The sequence below is a fragment of the Vespula vulgaris genome, chromosome 1, assembly GCF_905475345.1.
Source record: "Vespula vulgaris chromosome 1, iyVesVulg1.1, whole genome shotgun sequence".
Taxonomy (NCBI): domain Eukaryota; kingdom Metazoa; phylum Arthropoda; class Insecta; order Hymenoptera; family Vespidae; genus Vespula; species Vespula vulgaris.
In genome coordinates, this window is record NC_066586.1 from 12,578,400 (window position 1) to 12,596,794 (window position 18,395).

Consider the following 18,395-nt stretch of genomic DNA (forward strand, 5'->3'; position numbering starts at 1 on the left):
TTAGTTTATATATATACATATACATATACATATATATATATATATATATGTATGTATATATATAGTTTTGTTGTTATATTTAAATGTCCGCCATATGCTCTCTCTCTCTCTCTCTCTCTCTCTCTCTCTCTCTCTCTCTCTCTCTCTCTCTCTCTCTCTCTCTCTCTCTCTCTCTCTTTATGCCAAATCATGGTTTTATTTTGTAAAGGTTTTAATTCCAGAATGATAACTAAAATGGAGATATAGTGGTTCTCTATTACATATAATGCACTTTGGTTTCGTTCTCTTTAAAGTTCTTACATAATTCGTTTTAAGGGACTTTCTCTTACCCTCTCTCTCCTCTCTTTTTCTTATTCTCTCTCTCTCTCTCTCTCACTCTTTCTCTCTCTTTCTTTCTCTTTCATAGAGGAAACTTATTAATTCGATTGTCAATGCTGCACTTTCTATTACGAGAAGAAGAATCACGATGTCTCGTTCTGCAATATCCTTCTGTCAGTCGTCAAAATGTTTTGTGTAATGCTATAAGAGCAAAGCGAACATTTCTGTGTATGTGTGTGTGTGTGTGTGTGTGTATGTATGTATGTATGTTTTTTTCTTTATCTTTTTTTGTTTACCCGTGAGCGATATAGAAGAAAAGAAGGTGCTGTCACGTGTAAACCGATGACAGTGTGCAGATGCTTCTAATTCGTTTAAAGTTTTGTATATTGGGTCTTTTAGTTAGATCGATGCCAAACGTGCGAGAGAACGTGGATCCAGAACGACAGGAGAACAGATAACAACGGTCCGCTTGATTTTCTTCTCTCTTTTTCTTTTCTTTTTTTTTTTTTAATTCTTTTTTTCTTTTGGACCAGTTCACCAAATATTTGCTATCTTCGGCAAATATATTTTCCTCAATGCTCGCCAATATACAAAATTTCTTTTTTTTTTTCTTTTTTTTTTGTTATTTTATTTTAACACGTTACGCGCCACGAGTTAGCTACCAATGACCGACACCGTGTATATTTTTTTTTGCAGTGTTTTAAGGTCACGGGTGACCGGCAGTAACGCAGGAGCACTACGCATAATATTGTTTTCCGGCGCAGCGGAATAAAATCGTACAAGATTTGTACGGCGCTGAACGTGTTAAATATTTATTTATTTATTTATTTATTTATTTATTTATTTATATATATATGTATGTATATATGTGTAAAGGTGTTTTATATTGAAAACACATTGCGCGTATACCAATGAGAAAAAGTTATTCTACGACAGCCTGACGTAGCTCATTCTAATACAAACACAGAGTTGGTCGAATTCTATCACTAAACAGAGACCAGCCTGTTTTTTTCTCTCTTCTTCTTTTTATTATTATTACTAGTATTTTCTTTTTGTTTTGTTTGTCTGTTTGTTTTCTTTTTTGTTTTTGTTTCTTTCTCATGGGGAAATATAGTCAAGATATCCGAAATATTATTGAAATATATTCTAATAATAGCCATTCATTAATAATTTCTATTTGTTTACGGTATTATTTTATCCAAGTGAGTGCTCGGAAAAAAAGGAGAAAGGCACATAATCATGACGAAGAGAAGTTAAAAGAAATTTAAAAAGAGACCATTTAGGAAAGCATATAATCCGTGTACGCAATATTATTATATAATCATCGATGATTCCTCAGCGAGATTTTTATGCATGGGTAATAAAAATTTATATATTGCAAATGTATTTGCTCGAAAATAATAGTCATTAAAATCGAAAAATATTTAAGTCTTTACCTTCATCATTTTTGCTCCGTTGCAAACGTAAGCAAAACGTTTCGAATCATTTGACTCGAAAATTATTAATTCATAATAATCAAATTAGAATGCGAAGAGCACGTTTCGTTAATTCTAATAGCTTGGTTTTTCCTAACATTGAAATTCTATGAAAAACAATTATATAAAGAAAAAAAAAAAAAAAAAAAGAGAACGAATATCCTTTCATTTGCATAAAAATCGATGCGAATATTAACCATTGTTGAACTCGCAATCGATCGAGTATTTTCGATGTTTATTTCCCTAATTCTTAAAGATTGGGACGCGCTAGAAGCCGCTAAAATTTAGCGCCACGCACATTTTATGTATATACCGTTTGCGCGCATTTTCCCGAAAGTATAGTTAATAAATCCTTCTCTATTAACTTGGACCACATTTGCGCGGTCTCCGTGAGATACTTAACAATTTTTTTTTCCTTTTTTTTTAATCGATCTTTTCGGCCCAGCGAAGTTCGTTTAATGAATTGGTATTATAGCAAATTCAAACGATTACGAAGGGATTATCACACACGTTTATTACGTGTGCAGAATCGATCGATATAACTAGATTAATTCGTAATCGAATTATCCACTGGTTCACAGGTTCGAGTGAAAAATCTTAATAACCAGGCGATTATTGCAATGCAAGATCTTACATTTTGCATTATGCGACCGAGTTGAAAACGATTATATACGAAGTAAGATCACCGAAAATACGCTCGTATACGTTTTCGCTATTCGTGCAAACTGAATTCCATATTTTCTTTCCCTATTTCTTCGTTTCTTTCTCCCACCCTTCTCTTTTGAATCTCCTAACTGTAGATTATATTTGAATTTAAAATCGTAAGGTGTTCTTAATAGTCATCGGTCGCTCTTAACGATGACGTTATTTCTTGCTTTCAAGAAATAAAAATCATCATCGTCATCATCATTATCATCATCAAGATCATCATCATCATTATCATCATCATCGTCGTCGTCGTCGTCATCATCATCATTATTATCATCATCATCATCATTCATTCATTCATTCATTTATTATCATCATCATCGTCATTATCGTCAATGTATCTGGTCTTATAATCTCACGAAAAGACGAGGGAATAACTGCTGCGAAGCTGGAGGAGAGACGTTGCAGTGGCGACAAGTGATAATAAAACGGTTGCAACTGTGATGATGGTAGTGGTAGCGGTGGTAGTGTTGGTGGTGGTAGTGGTATTGGTAATGGTGGTAGTGGTGATGGCGATGGTGGTAGCGACGGTGGTTTTGTTAAATTTAACGATGGTGTTCCATTGGTAGTGGTGGTGGTGGTGGTGGTATTGGTGTTAGTAGTGGAGGCAGCAGCAGCGACAGAGATCGTAACAGCAGCGACGGTAATAATTCTTTCATTATTTCATAAATCCGTCCTAAAAAACGTTCAGACGCCCGTCAATGAATTCTCTGTGAAAGGTAGGCAGTCAGATTAAGGAGCCAACATTTTGGAGAGCTCTTCGTCTTGAAGGCAACCCTTAAGGAATTCGTCTTGCGTCAATTGCCCGTCATGATTCTCATCCATTTTAGCGAATATATTCTTAGTCCTTTCTTCAGCGCTGTCCGCTGGCCTGTTGCTCGAACATGCTCCGAGCATATCGTATATCGCCTGAAACACATAGCGCATCGATATTTTTCTAGGAAATATGAGCCAACTATAAGAAAAGATATCTCGAAGCTGAATTAATCCTCAAAAGGATAAATTCCTTACTTGAACGATCTTTGTCATTTCTTGAATATCAATAACACCATTTCCATCAACGTCATACATCCGGAATGCCCACTTTAGCTTTTCTTCCGGTGTACCACAGGAAGTAACGTCGATGGCTAAGAGAAATTCCTGGAACGAAAGAACGAAGAGATAGGCTTTCAATCCTGACGTTTCGGTTTCGATGACGATCGTTTTTCAGTAAAACGCTTTTCTGGCTTTTCACTTTGAAGAAATTTCTTCTCTCAAATGATGGAAGCCATGTAGTATTAGGATGTCAGAGCGAAGATCGTGCTTTATATTGTCGATTATGTCAAGAGATAGATAGATAGAGAGAGAGAGAGAGAGAGAGAGAAAGGAGAAAAAGAGAACATTGAAAGGGTCGAATCTTCGTGTGGATGTCGAGGTGAAGCGGAAAGGTACGGTGGGACACGGGGTTTGGAGAGGTTGCTCGTTTTGGGGCATGGTATAAGTACAGTGTATAGGTAAAAGTGGGTCAGCTAACGCTCGAAGGTAGATAGACAACGATGAGAAGGGCTTTGTAGGTAGTGTAAGACGGAGGATAGCGATAGAAAGGTATAAGGGGGAAGGAATGGCTTCGCTCTTTGCTCTTCCTGACCTTCGAAGTGTCTCCACTTCTCATATTGACCCAGCAGACACGACGACCTCTCTAGTCACCCTTCCTCCACACATCACTGATTTCGGTCTTACATTGGGGACACGCTCCTTTTATAAAAGTCGCAGAAAAGTCGTCGAAAAGTAGCGACTTCAAGAAAGAAAGAGAAAAAGAGAGAAAAGGAGAAGGATGGTAAGAGAGATCTAGATTACCTAACCGAAAATTACAGAGGGTGAGCGAGCATTTTTCGCGACTTTTTGTCTCGGAGCATCGACGTCGTCTCTCTTTCTCTGTGTGACCGAAATTCAGACGGCAAAAGACTCACGATAATACTTATGTAATGTGTATGTACACAAAATCACCTTTCTCGTATATTCCCACAAACGAACCTTTGATCACTGGTTTCGTTTAAGCAGGCATAAATTGTTATATCCCTATTCAGAGTGAATCCGTTTGATCGGATTACGCACGAATGCTTGATCGTTCTTCGTTGAACTTTAACACCTTGTTCAACGATCGCTTTTAGATAATATTTGTTGATGAATACTACGTAAATAACGTAATATCATTTTTGTAAAAGTCAAGTATATCTTATTATTCGATCGATTACTGTGGTATAATAACGACTTTAATGTATGAAATGAAATATGATACGTTATTAAAAAAAAAAAAAAATGGTCGATTTACACGGAGACGAACACGGATCCTATAAGTTTATTATAATACTATAATAGTACTATAACGACGTGAGTCTATGGTATATATTATCTTGCCTATGCACCGTATAATAAAAGACGCACGCACACGCGTTCGAGTAAATGAAATTATCGACGTTCTCGTCAATATAAAAATATCCCTTACCTTAAAGTCGATATAACCGTTTTTATCCATGTCGAATGTGCGGAATACGTGATCGCAAAATTCTTCCGCGTGACCAGACGGAAAGAACGTTTTATACATGTCAACAAATTTTGCGGGCGTTAATCTGCCGTTAGGACAGTCTTGCTGTAAACAAAAAAAAGAAAGAAAAATAATTAAAAAAAAAAGCAAAATGAAAAAAGATGAAATCAAACGGAATTATATAACATAAAGAATAAATTTATTTTTTTGTATACAGAGATAACATTAACAAAGATAAACACCGTAATGCACTTACTTTGAATCCCTTGTACCATTCCTTGATTGTGCTTTCGTCATATCGCGTGCGTGACTTGAGAAACTCCATATCCTCTTTACTCAACTTATCCTTGCTCCCAAAACAACCCATTTTGTAATCTGGAAGAAAACAGAAACGTTCCACCTTAAATGTTTCCTATATAATTAAACTCCTCCGATAATGAGAATTTTGAAGCTTTCGATAAAGTTTTGCGTTGAATTGTATTCGATGCTACCAACTGTAAAGAATAATTATTACAGTAGATAATTATAAATTAATTAACGGGTTAACAATACCGTAACGATTTTCATCCACTTTTATGATCTAATTTTACGATATAATTTTATATACGATCCAGTTATTTTATTTCAAATCTACACTCTTCACGACAGTAGAAATAATATCATATAAATAGGGGAGAAAAAGAAACGGAGAGAAAGAATTTTATTGAAATAAAACGAAACAAACAAAACAAAAATAAAAATCAACAATTTGAAGGCTTCTCGAATGAAAAGTTCTCGTTTTATTTATACGACGAACGTGAAAGCCAATTGTGTATGTCGCAAAGAAAAAACGTACGTACGTAGATACATACGTTACATTCGGCAGGAAATTACGAAGACTCGCGTGCTTCGCATAGTAATCAAAAATACATAAGAGGAAAGTAATGTCGTAATAAAGAGTCTGGTGTATACGCCGATAAACTTAAGAAAAGCTATGTGACGAATGTTAAAAAAAAAAAGAGAGAAAAAGAAGGAGTCGGGAGGTAGTAAAAAGAAAGGGATGGTGAATCGAGTAACCTTAAAAAAGAAGGATTAAATATGAAGAGATCAATATAGTCACATTGTATTACATTATAATATTCATTAAATTTCAAAAATTACACTTAAACCGCGTTTAAAAAAGAAAAAGAAAAGAAAAAGAAAAGAAATTAAAAATCATTATTACGCCTAAGTTTACGGGCTTTTCAAAATTGTCACTCAAGGACTAGGTTTCTTTGGCATAAGTGCAATCCACTTTCTGCTCCTTGACTCTATCACAAACGTAGAAAATGTCCTCTTAATTATCCTCTTCATTCTTTTCTTGCCCCCATTAATTTTATTATCCGAGCTGCTTTTAAAATATTGTAAAAAATACAATTTTTAAAAGATTGACTCGTACGAGTTCGTTATTGTATAAAAATTGCAAAATTATATTAAAGAAAAATAGAGATAGATGAATAGATAGATAGATAGATAGATAGATAGATAGATAGATAGATAGATAGATAGAAAGAGAAAGAGAGAAAGAGAAAAAGAGAGAAAGAGAGAGAGAGAGAAGAATATTTAACTATAAAGAAAGGGGTTACTCGTTTATCGGCGATTTTCTATTAAAATAAAAGAGCAAAGGCAAGAGCGCAGGATTCAAAAGGAAGGAGAGGGAGAGGAGGAGTCGAAGAAGAAGGAAGAAAAGAAAACGGAGAGAGAGAGAGAGAGAGAGAGAGAGAAGGAAGGGGAAAGAGGATGGAAAGGAGGAGAGGTAAGGAGAGTAGAGGAAACTACGTATACGAGAAGAGATGGTGGTGCGCGATCTGCATTGGCCCCGCGCACGCAGAGACGCGCAGAGGCCTGGGAACCGCAATCAATATAGCTACAGTTACTCCCACACGTATATTCGTACATGAGTAAAAATTTTTGAAACAGAATATATATAAATAGAATAAAAAATGTTACATTTTTCTTTAAATGACCCCGATCGACCGATAATAGTCAATATTGTGTACGTAAACGTCTTATAACACGAGATTTACGTATTCCTTTTTGCATAAGAGATCGACAAAATCTACAAATTGTATGAGAGTCCAGGGAATAATATCTATATATGTATATAGATATAAATATGTATATGTGTGCGTGTGTAATGTATGTATGTATATGTCGAAAACATTATCGTAAGGATTCGACGGATAATCCCCGATTATATAAATCCTCTGAACTGTACATTATCCGATTGAGATATACGAGAGCAGGGCTAACTATACATATAGGATGAGTCATATAACATTGAACATCTTCTGTTTGTTAACGATTTCTATTCATGAAATATATCAGCAAAACATTAATATTTGAACTAATCGAATATTTCGTGAAAAATCAGGGTCGGAAAAAAAGAAGAAGAAAACGAGAAAAGTTATCAAAAGTATCAAGGAACGTTAAATGAAACTAGAAAGCATAAGTTACAAAAGAAATCGTCGTGTTGAAGTCGAATCAATGACATGGAAGGTGAAACAAAACGGGTTGTACTGTTATGGCAAGATACGTATTACCCAATTAGAAACTTGTCTCGTTTGTGGCCATTATTCCGACTATGCACGTTCGCTCTCTTGTTGGAAACGTTTACAAGTGTTACTACGAGCTCTCAATTTCTCCCTTTCTCTCTCTCTCTCTCTTTCTCCCTTCACCTTATTCCACATGGGATAAGATAAAAATATTGTAGTCGTTTCGATAGAATTATCAAAAGAATAAGGAACAAACGAGATAGAATTGATGTTGTATGTCGCTCAATTTGTGTGTTGAATGAAAAATGACGTTGGCTGTAAGCCATCGAATGCTGGTTGTAGTTTTTTTTTTTTTTTTAATCTTTTTCTTCTTGTTTTTCTTTACTTTTTTTTTCTTTTTTTATTTAGTTTGAAATATCCCCCGAGAAAACATAACGCACGACTTCTTTACACAACGATGAGTCGACTCGACTCATCATTTGCCGAAATGATTACACATCCGTAAAACACACTCGTTTTTATTTACCTATGCTACAACGATATCGTACAATGAGTACACGTGTATCCGAAAAGGTTGCTCCAAATATCTCTCTTTTTTTTCCTCTCGTTTTTCTTTTGGATCGATTTCGTCGACCGTATCTTCTTTCATCTTTCCCGTCGCGTTTTTAATATCGACCTTATTAGAGAAAGCTCGTGTATACGAGGGAAAGATAGAGATAGAAAGAGAAAAAGGAAAAGAGAGAGAGAGAAAGAGAGAGAGATGGCTTAGAAAACAAAATTCCTCATTTATCCTTTACACTTTACTGCTTCTGAAAAAAAAAGAAAAAGGAAAAAAAACCATCCGGCGAATCGCATAAAAGCATGATATTGGCTAATACTAAAAGAAGGATATAGAAAAGGAAAAGGCAAAAAAAAAATATGAGACGAAGGGATCTTTAGAGATACTGCTTCAGGCATACACGTATATACATAAACGCGTACGCCACGTCGGTGCAGATTTAATGACAGGATTATCTGATAATGCACGTGCATGCTCGAGGCGGCCATTACGAACATTACATGAAGTAAATCATTTTTATAATTCCTATTTCTTTTCTTTTTTTCCCTAAGAATTGCATGAAAAAAAAGGAAGAAGACAAATATTACGTTTTCATAAAAACAATATCTCTTTATCTTTTAATAATATTAACACGAGAAACGGAACTGAAAACGAATCGTTTTTACGTTCCTAAATTCGTTCTTTCGATTTATCAACGATGAAAATAGAAAGGCTAGACATTAAAATTGCAAATTTCACGTCTATCATTAAGAAGATCTACAAACGAGGTCGGATCAAGGATTCAACGTTGCGCCAGATTCAATCGTACTTTTACTTGATCCGGCTTCAATTACTAGAATATTTTATCGACGTCTAGAAAAAAATGGCTTGTAAGATGTGTGTGTGCACATGGTGGCCTATAAGTCGATCAACAAAAATATATTATTATTGTAAACAGATTTAATTCGCTAACGTTAAACTATATTATATGATATAATAATAAATTAATTACTTAAAAAATTAGCAACAATATGTTACTAATCCATATTAGTACCTAGCCTCGTTTTCAACGAAAAAATGAGATCTATTAAATTTCGTATCGCTTAACATTTATAAATTAAACTTGTTTACGATAACAACGCATTTTTAATGATTAACTTGCGAACCACCCTGTATGTAAAAATAAAACAGAGATGAGAGTGATCTAGTACGATCGAACGATCAGATTAAGCGTTTGATCGTTCTTATTATCTATTTTCGTATTGTGGTATTCAATTGTCGCGCATATTTTTACAATCATTTAAATTCTTTTAGCTTTGACGAATTGCTTAGTATACGTAATAAGAGATAAGATTCTTTACCAATGATATAACTTTTCCTTGTTTCGTTTTACGTAAGAAAAAGAAAATTGGTATCGTATTCGTAAGGCAGACAACAGCGAAGAAAATTCAAATACAATTTATGTATGTCGTGAGTAGCGTCGAAAATTTCTTACTCTGGTAGGAAAATTTATGCGCCTATAAATCATTTCCTAGATGCCGAGAAAGAGGATATTATTGTTGAAGAAGAAGAAGGAGAATGAGAATGAGAAAATAATAAAACAAGAAAGAGAGAAGTCGAGATGTATGATATTGGCACGAAAATGCGATTTGTCAAAATGTCTAAAACCAAATAGACAATGTTATTCGCATACGATGTGTATTATGCGAAAGGTTAGAAATTGATTAGATTAATTAATTAAATTTTTAATCACAAAGGACTATACATATTTGTAATCACTTTCGTTTGTATTTCATCATTTCGTTTGATCTCGTTAAACCATTAATACCGTTTCCTTTCTTGTGTTCTATTTTTAAAATGAAAGGAATTAATAATACGAATTCAAGAGTCATTACTGTAATTAATCTTTGGTCATTAAACAATGTATTAATACACGAGAAAGTAAGTACTTTTAACTTTAAAGAGCGTGACTACTGTCACAACTTTTAATTTATATACATCGCGTGATAATATAATATCACCAATATCCTAGTGTCAGACATTTCCACATTCATTAATAGATCATCTTTTCGAAATAGATAATCTTATCTTTTTATGTAAATATATGTCTTCGATGAGAAACGTTCAATTAAATTTAAAAGACATACATACACATACACGCACGCAAGAAGGAAAAAAATTATATCCATTTAGCTATCTATTTATACACGCAAAACATTATTATAGCGATTATATCGATATTTATTTTATTATTTGAAATAACGATTCTCACATCATCACGGAATAACGCAAAATAGCTTTAGTTTCCTTATCGTTAGATCGTACCATTAGGAACAAAGTATGAAAGGAGAACAGAACTGTTGTATGATTGTAGCCTCCCGAGAAATACAATAGTGCGATGCATCATATATGACAATAATCTGACAATGAGACGCGATTATCGTCGCGTCTTTTTCCCTTTAAATACATCCCTACTACCACTATCCACAGTCAAATAGAAATCCACAGAGAATAACGAGTGTGGTGATTATTCGGACTTGGTTCTCGTGTAACCGTTGATACGACGCTCGTATAATCATCCAACGAGGGTAAAATAATACAGGCTTATTTTGTTCGTCTTCGTTATAATCGTCGCTTTAAAGTATAAAATACGATATATATAATGCAAAATAGTATATAACAATGCAATTAAAATAAAATTACAAATATCTTGAATCAAATTATTACGTAAACAGATAAATATATAAATTTCTAGATATATAGATATAGAAAAATTTATATGTACGTATATAAATATTAATCTTTTATATATATATGTTATGTATATAAAATATATATATATAAAAGAGAATAAAGAAGCGAACTTTTATATATTCCACTCGTAAGACAAACTGAAAAAACATACTGAAAAAAAGAAAATATATAGAAAATATAAGATAAATTTGTAAGAATCGTTTATCAATCGTTGAGAATATTCTTAGATCATCCGAAAATTTCGATCTGTAAAAAAAATGTCAGATACACTTACCGCTCGTTGACTTATCAAATACGGCGTGTCGACGGCGTATATATATATATATATATATATAAATATATCTCTATATAGATGTGTATATATATATATATATATACACAAACGAGGCAATTACTCGGTACGAAAAATTCTCTTCGACGCGTTATTTTACGAATAAACTTGGTATCGTATGGTGTATCACTCCTAGAGCAGCGAAGTTAAAAACTCGTTACAAGTACACGCGCCGCGATTCGATCGATGTACAACACACGCGCACTTCACCGTGCCGTAATAATGATGAAGAGGACGACGACGACAATAACAACAACCCAATAAACGACAACTCACACACGCGACACGAAATATATAAAATGGTTTTGTCATTAGGATTCGAAAGCATCACCTCTTTCACAACCAATGAACGACAATATTCCGATTATTATACACACGATCGTCGCTTTTCACTTTTGCATTCGTCTTGTCCCCTTCCCTGCGTAAAAATTCAATTCGTATACAATACCGGATGCAATGAACAGAGAGAAAGAGAGAGAGAGAGAGAGAAAGAGAGAGAGAGAGAAAGAGAGAGAGAGAGAGAGAGAGACAAAGAGAGAGAGAGAGAGAAAAAGTAAGAGAGAGAGAAAGAGAAAAGCTGCTCGATTCTCTTCACTCTCAAAAGTGGGATGATCTAACATCGATTAAAACCTCTCTTCTCCTCCTCTTCCACCTCTCATTCAAGCCTATAGATAATGTTTATTTATTTTTTATTATCTTTTTTTTTTTAATTTTGTTGTAATTTGTTACACACGTCGATTTCCGTCGTATTGATTCTTCTCGCTGTATTATTCATATAAATATATAAATATATATATATATATATGACTTTTTATTAAATATTTATAAAATTCATTAAAAAAATCTAACTATTATTTAATGTTACTAAAGAAAAATTTTTTTGGTGGCTTGTTCTTTTTTTTTTTTTCTTATTTTTCTTTACCCTCAATGATGTCACGGATCGATCAACATCGATGATATTTAAATTATCAAATTAACCCTTGACTTTTTAAAAAAATTTCTAACTCGAATGAAATGTCAATCTTTTACGCTAAAACGACGAAAGATAAAAGTAATTTATCTTCAAAATGTTATATCTATCTATATAAATCGTGAAAGAAATATACGTTTGAATGTAAACGAGAAAGAGAACACTAGTCGAAAGATAAACCCTCTTTCTCTCTTGCGTTTGAATACATAATTCTGTTAAATAAAGTGGCATTAGATACATACAAAAGTATTCTAAAGGATTATAAGAATTAGAAGTGTTAAGTAGAAATGTTTAGCAACGATAATGCACGCTCATTTCGTTGTGAGTTTTAGTTTGAAGAAGTGATGTACATATGTACCACTTGCGTACGTATAATTCGTCCTTGTTTTTTAGAGTATTTGCTTAGAGTACATATGTGCATATAGGAAAAGAAAGACACACACATACACATAGAGAGAGCGAGAGAGAGAGAAAGAGAGAAGACCAAGATAAAAAAAGAAAAAAAAAAACAAAAAATAATTTCGTTTATCTTAAGCCGTCATAATTTATAAAGCATCGCGAGATGTAAAAAAGAAGTATGAAAGAGATATAAAAAATATAAAAAGAAAAAAAAAGATTGAAAAAATAAAAAAAAAAGAGAGGATAGTGTTAAAGTGAAAAGCAGAATAAAAGTGTTAGAGATAGAAAAGAGAAATAACCACGTTGGAAGTTAAACAAAATCTTCTTATAAAAGGGAAAGCGAAAACGTTACTTCATCCCCTTAAACTTCAATCTTTCTCTAACATGTAGCTCATGTAGGCGTGTTCATTTACGAAAGCAAACGCAAACGCGTAGATTTGCGCATTACTCGTGGCTATTACAAATACAGACACACATATATAGGCATAGATAGACGCAACACATAGCCAGATAGGCATGCGTTCTTATATGATACAGGTGTGTATACTAATATAGGTGTATATGTATATATCTATATATGAACATATGTCTATACACTTATACCATATAAGCGATGTTCTCTTTGCTCGTCATTCTAACTCGTACCCTCGTTACGACTAGTAGTTTTACTCAACCGTTCTACAAGCACGCCTACGCGAGTAACATTATATTATTTTTTTTCTTTCTTTCCCTTTTTTCCCCTTCTTACATCCTGTTTTCCAATATGTAGAATCATATAACGATTAAAAAGAAGAAAAACAAAACAAAAAAAAAAGAATAAAGAAAAAAAAATGGTTTGTTGTACTACAACTCTCTCTTTTTCTCTCGCTCTCTCTCTTTTTCTATCTGTTTCTCATTCTCTTTTATAAAATAAAAAGAATTTAGGAAAAATGCATCGTTAAGAAACTCGTGAAAAAAAAAAGAAAGAAAAATAATGTAACGTAAGCGAACGATTTCTCGTACATAAATTATAATTAAACATCCCTTCTGATATACATAAAAAGAAAAAAAAAGAGAGAGAGAGAGAGAGAAACTTTCTCTTGAAAACTGAATGTCGTGGTCGATCGTGCCGTGTACTAAGACGAAGCGATAATGTCTTTTTTGCGCTTTTGCCCTTCCTCCTCCACTTCCTCTTACTCCTTCTCTCGTGCTTCTTTAATTGTTAACGCTTCGTGCGAGGGCGAGATCGATGCGATGTGGAAAAAAGGGAAGAGGAGAAGGAGGAAGGTGGAGTAGTGCTCTAAGGGAAGGGGGTGGAATGACGGATGTAGGAGAAGGTGGGGTGAGTTTGCACTAGAGAGAGAGAGAGACAGAGAGAGAACATTGGGGGTGCCAAGGGTTATCAGTGCGCGCGCGTGCGACGAAGACAGAAAAAGAGAAAGAGAAAGAGAGAGACACATATATTAGAGACACAGAAAAAGAAAGAGATAAGATATATATATATATATATATATATATATATATATATATATATAACAAGCGAATAAAAGAGAGAAAAAGAAAGACAGTGATAGACAAAGAAGTAGAAAATTAGAGAAAGACAGAGAGAAAGAAAGATTGATAGATAGATAGATAGATATAGAGAGAGAGAGAGAGAGAGAGAGAGAGAGAGAGAGAGAGACAGACACAGATAATGTCAAAAAGTGATATCTGTAGAAAAATCTCACAGATCCAGCAGGTCGCGTGTACTTCGTATCGCGTACGAATGCGGCGGAGGTACTAGTTAGAGGTAGGTAAAAGCGACGGAGCCGAGGCTCTCTCTGCCCGAAGCTGATCCTGCGTGCTAAACGAGCCGCCCCCACTTATTCCGCTCCTCCCCTTTTCCAGTAGCGAGAGAGAGAGCACACACACACAGACACAGAGAGAAACAGAGAGAGAGAAAAAGAGACAACACCCACACATACATACACCTAACCTACTCCGCTCCCTTTCTTCCTCTATCTTCCAGCACCACGAGAGAGGCGCTACCTTCGCACGTTAACCATTTTCTCCCCCACCGTTGTGCTCTCTCTCTCTCTCTCTCTCTCTCTCTCTCTCTCTCTCTCTCTCTCTCTCTCCCTCGATCATTTCTGTGCTAGCTCTAGCACTAGCTCTAGCTCTCTTTCTCTCTCTTTCTCTCTTTCGCTTTTGCATTTGCATGGGCGACATTGACGTTTTAACCGTTAACGCGTCCCCGATAGTCATGTCAATTCGAATCCACTATTTCTAGTACCCTTAATATCATGAGCAAAAACGTCAATTGACGAGCTCGAGGAAAATCGAGATCTGAATGAGCTTAGAGCGAGAAAACGCACCAACACAACAACGGCTATCGACACGGCACGATAGATTCTCTTTTTCTTTTTTTTTTTGTTCTCTTTCAAAGGAAGAAAATACGATGGATACCACTTTGTGTATCAGGAGAAGCCGGGTAGAGGGGGGCGGTGAAATCATTGAGATTTATGGTTTCATTGGATTCTCTGTTTCTTTCTTTTTTCTTTCAGTTTTGATTAAGATTGTCGTTGATGGATCGAATCCTGCCTCGATGTCAGTCAAATGGTTTGCGGTTGGTTGAAAGAGGTTAGGAAATTTATAAAAAAAATAAAATAATTTATAAGAAAAAAGAAAAAGAGGTCACTGGAACCTTGACGATTCAATCGTTACTGCTTAAGGAAAAGTGAAGATCGCTGATACGGATAAGACGTTCACGTTAGACGTAAGCATTTTACATTTACACGCGAAACCGAAAATGTTCAAGGGTATGAAATATATGTAGCCCAAAAAGGAACGGGAGATCGAAATGACAAATGCAGAAAAGCAGTGAGTCAAGGACGAAAGAATCTCGAGAGAATGAATATTTAGAATCGTTGAAATCTTTCTCTTATTCCTTCTCAATGTCTTTCTTTATCTTTATCTCTTTCTCATTTATTTTTCTCTTCGTTGGAAAAAATGATTTAAAACGATCGTAATAGCCAATCATTTAACGAGAAAGGTATTCCCTCTCTTTCTCTATTTTTTTCTTTTTTTAATTTATATCAAGAAAGAGATAGAATTATTATGCAATAAGGGATCTGATTCAAGATACGAATTCGAATTATGAGAACGTTTAAGAAAATGAAATTAAACTTACTATAGGATACTTGGTATAAACGAAATTAGATTATTCGATATGGCGGAAACGGAAAGACAAAGGTAAACCTGCCGCAGTGAGTCATTGGTCCAAAAATAACGGCTATTCTAAGGTATACGACTCTGACGAAAAATGGGGAATAAGCGAGAAGAAAAATTCACAAAGAAAAAATAAATTATATATTCAGTTAGAGATGAAGAAGATTTTGCTGCTCCTGGAGGACGACTTACCTCTTCTAATGGCGTCTGAAAAGATCGTCGTCTTTATACGTAACCGTTCTCTCTCTCTCTCTCTCTCTCTCTCTCTCTCTCTCTCTCTCTCTTTCTCTCTCTATTGAAAAAATTGTCTTACTTTTCTAAGGTGAACCGATATGAAATAAAATCCAAGGTCAATCAGTATTACTTCGTGAAAAATCCGATAATTTCTTTTTACAATCAATATATAAATTTTCTCAATCATTTGTATTATTTTTCGAAATTTCAGATTAAAAGAATGACGTATTACTTCCAATCGATAGATGTAGCTGTATAGATAATGTTACTATAACCTTCGATGTATAATACAATGAAACATTGTCGAATATTGTGCTCATTCTTATCAACGACGATCAGAATAGTAACTTAGGGAACAATACGACAATATCTACGATTTTGAATTAGACGCAGGAACAAGCACGAGTTCCGAGAGTTTTTCGAATGAATGTTTTATTCGAATTCGTCCGTTCGAAAAAAACAGGGTCGAGATGTTTCTTTTTTTCTTTTATTTTCAGGTTGCATTAGAGAGTTGCATAGAGTTAAATATACCGCATTCGCATTTTAGTCACGTTCGATCGGTACAATAGTAAATCAATGGGATTACGTTAGATATATTAATATACAATATGAAATATCGGTCAAATATATTAATTTATGTTAGATAGAAATATGACCGTATATTAAGCATTATGTTATATATAAATATATATACATATATATATATAAATAAAAATTTCAATAATCTCACCTTACTGATTATCAGCATCGTCGTATGTAACATATTTATTTCCTGAAACAAATATATAAACTATGTTGGTACTCTTGTTCCAACATATATTGATTTTATATAAATGTACTTTTCCTTTATTTTTATATAATATAATTGCCAATGCTTTTATTGATTCTCTAAGAAGATAAGGATCGGTAAAGCGAGTGTTTCTTTGAAAGTTAATATTAGCCATAATGAAACTATTGGCAATCATCAGCATCTGGCTATCCATATCACATCTAGTAACTATTTTCAAACATAATGAGTTAGAAATCAAGCTTCCAAGTGAATCTGGCTGTGCCTACGAATAGCATACAAGCAAATAGATTACATTAAAAGATCACAAGGAAATATTTCAATGTTATAAAGGAATCATATAAAAAGGTTGATTTAAACAGCATTTATATTGATCGCTATATCATATATTCTATTAAAAATCTCTCAAGATTTCTATGTTCAAAAAAAAAATATAACAAAAAAGTACGTGTGTGTGTGTGTGTGTAAAGATAAGAAAAGAAAAAAAGAAAAGAGAAAAAGAAATGATAAAATAAATCACTGTGATATTACATTGTTGAACTTCCTCGCAAGAATGCATAAAAAAAAGCTTCTACCTTTTTGATAAGACTACACTTGCAATAGGAAACGTTTTGCGATTAAGTCTTATCGATTCAATTAAGAACGACCAAAAAAAAAAAGTTTATTAAAATTAAATAAAAAGACAACAGAAAAAAAAGGAATTGAATGATAATAAAAAAAAAAGAAAAAAATATATATATTCTATATGAACTTACATGCAAAATGAGGTCACGTCCAGAGAGACGACAAGGACGCTTTTGAATAGGTCGATGTTATTGGTACTTCGTAGACCGCATGGCCGGTAAACGTCAAACGTTTTACGTTACGTTACGCATTGCCGCCACCTCCGCTGCCGCCACCACCACCACCTCCACCGTTGTAACCACCATCGTTTCCATCACCGTCTCCACCTTCTCCGTCATCACCGTAGTCGTCGTCGTCATCACCAACACCGCCATCTCCTCCGTCATCGTTATTGCGTCGTCGAGCCTTATTTTTTGTCTTCATGTTTAAGTACACGCGCGAGACACTCACTCTCGACCTTCTTCCCAAATAAGACCGGAAGAATTCGACGATTCACAGAGACGGTTTTATTTCTCCTCGAAATGATTTCTTTTCGTATACTCAAATTCACCGCAAAAAGGTGTCACGCAATTTTCTCGAAGCACGCCCGTTCTTTTTATTTTATTTATCGCATATATCGCACATAGCGTATATAGTCGTGCATTCTCTCTCTCTTTCTCTTACATACATATACGTTCACACATAACAACATACAACATACATACATATGCTCGCGTATTCTCTCTCTCTCTCTCTCTCTCTCTCTTTCTCTCTTCCACACTCATCCCCTACCCCTGCCGCTCCTTTGCTTCCCTTCTCACCTAGCGCATCATCACGCAGCACTATACGCGCGCGCACTCTTCCGCTTATGCTTTTCGATAAAATTCTATCTATCTTTGGAAAAAATATTCGTACCTGTATATCTTCTGTGATTTTCAACGCGTTAATGAATATCAATGCGCCGACTAACCTCTCTACTCTCGCGTCAGACTGAACGTACGAGCGAATTTTAAAGTTCTTCGACCGAACGATTCTCACGTATAATGATTTTCTGA

The 18,395-nt window shown here is 34.5% G+C and overlaps 2 protein-coding genes across 6 annotated transcripts in view; both read right to left on the minus strand.

Annotated features, from left to right (window-relative positions):
* The window catches only part of LOC127065845 (neurocalcin homolog), a 38,687-nt gene that overhangs the window by 20,101 nt on the left and 191 nt on the right, over positions 1–18,395 (minus strand). The window contains exon 1 of one of the 2 annotated variants that reach the window (XM_050998760.1): positions 14,237–14,376. The exons of the other annotated variant lie outside the window; for it this stretch is intronic. The gene's annotated coding sequence lies outside the window, so the exon portion shown is untranslated. Of the gene's footprint in view, positions 1–14,236; positions 14,377–18,395 lie in introns of those variants that run through there. 2 annotated transcript variants of the gene reach the window in all.
* LOC127065850 (neuronal calcium sensor 2) lies at positions 343–18,229 on the minus strand. Of its 4 annotated transcripts, none has more exons than XM_050998774.1 (6): positions 17,493–18,228; positions 16,681–16,722; positions 5,282–5,400; positions 4,987–5,130; positions 3,513–3,641; positions 343–3,410 (listed from the first exon to the last, which is right to left on the minus strand). In XM_050998774.1, the coding sequence occupies exons 3-6, from the start codon at positions 5,390–5,392 to the stop codon at positions 3,234–3,236; spliced, it is 561 nt and encodes a 186-aa protein (XP_050854731.1). In that variant the 5' UTR covers positions 5,393–5,400; positions 16,681–16,722; positions 17,493–18,228; the 3' UTR covers positions 343–3,233. The 4 variants fall into 4 exon arrangements, with proteins under 4 accessions (XP_050854731.1, XP_050854741.1, XP_050854760.1 ...); XM_050998784.1 differs by lacking the exons at positions 16,681–16,722; positions 17,493–18,228 and adding exons at positions 11,105–11,579; positions 14,237–14,342; XM_050998803.1 differs by lacking the exon at positions 16,681–16,722 and having other exon boundaries at positions 17,493–18,229.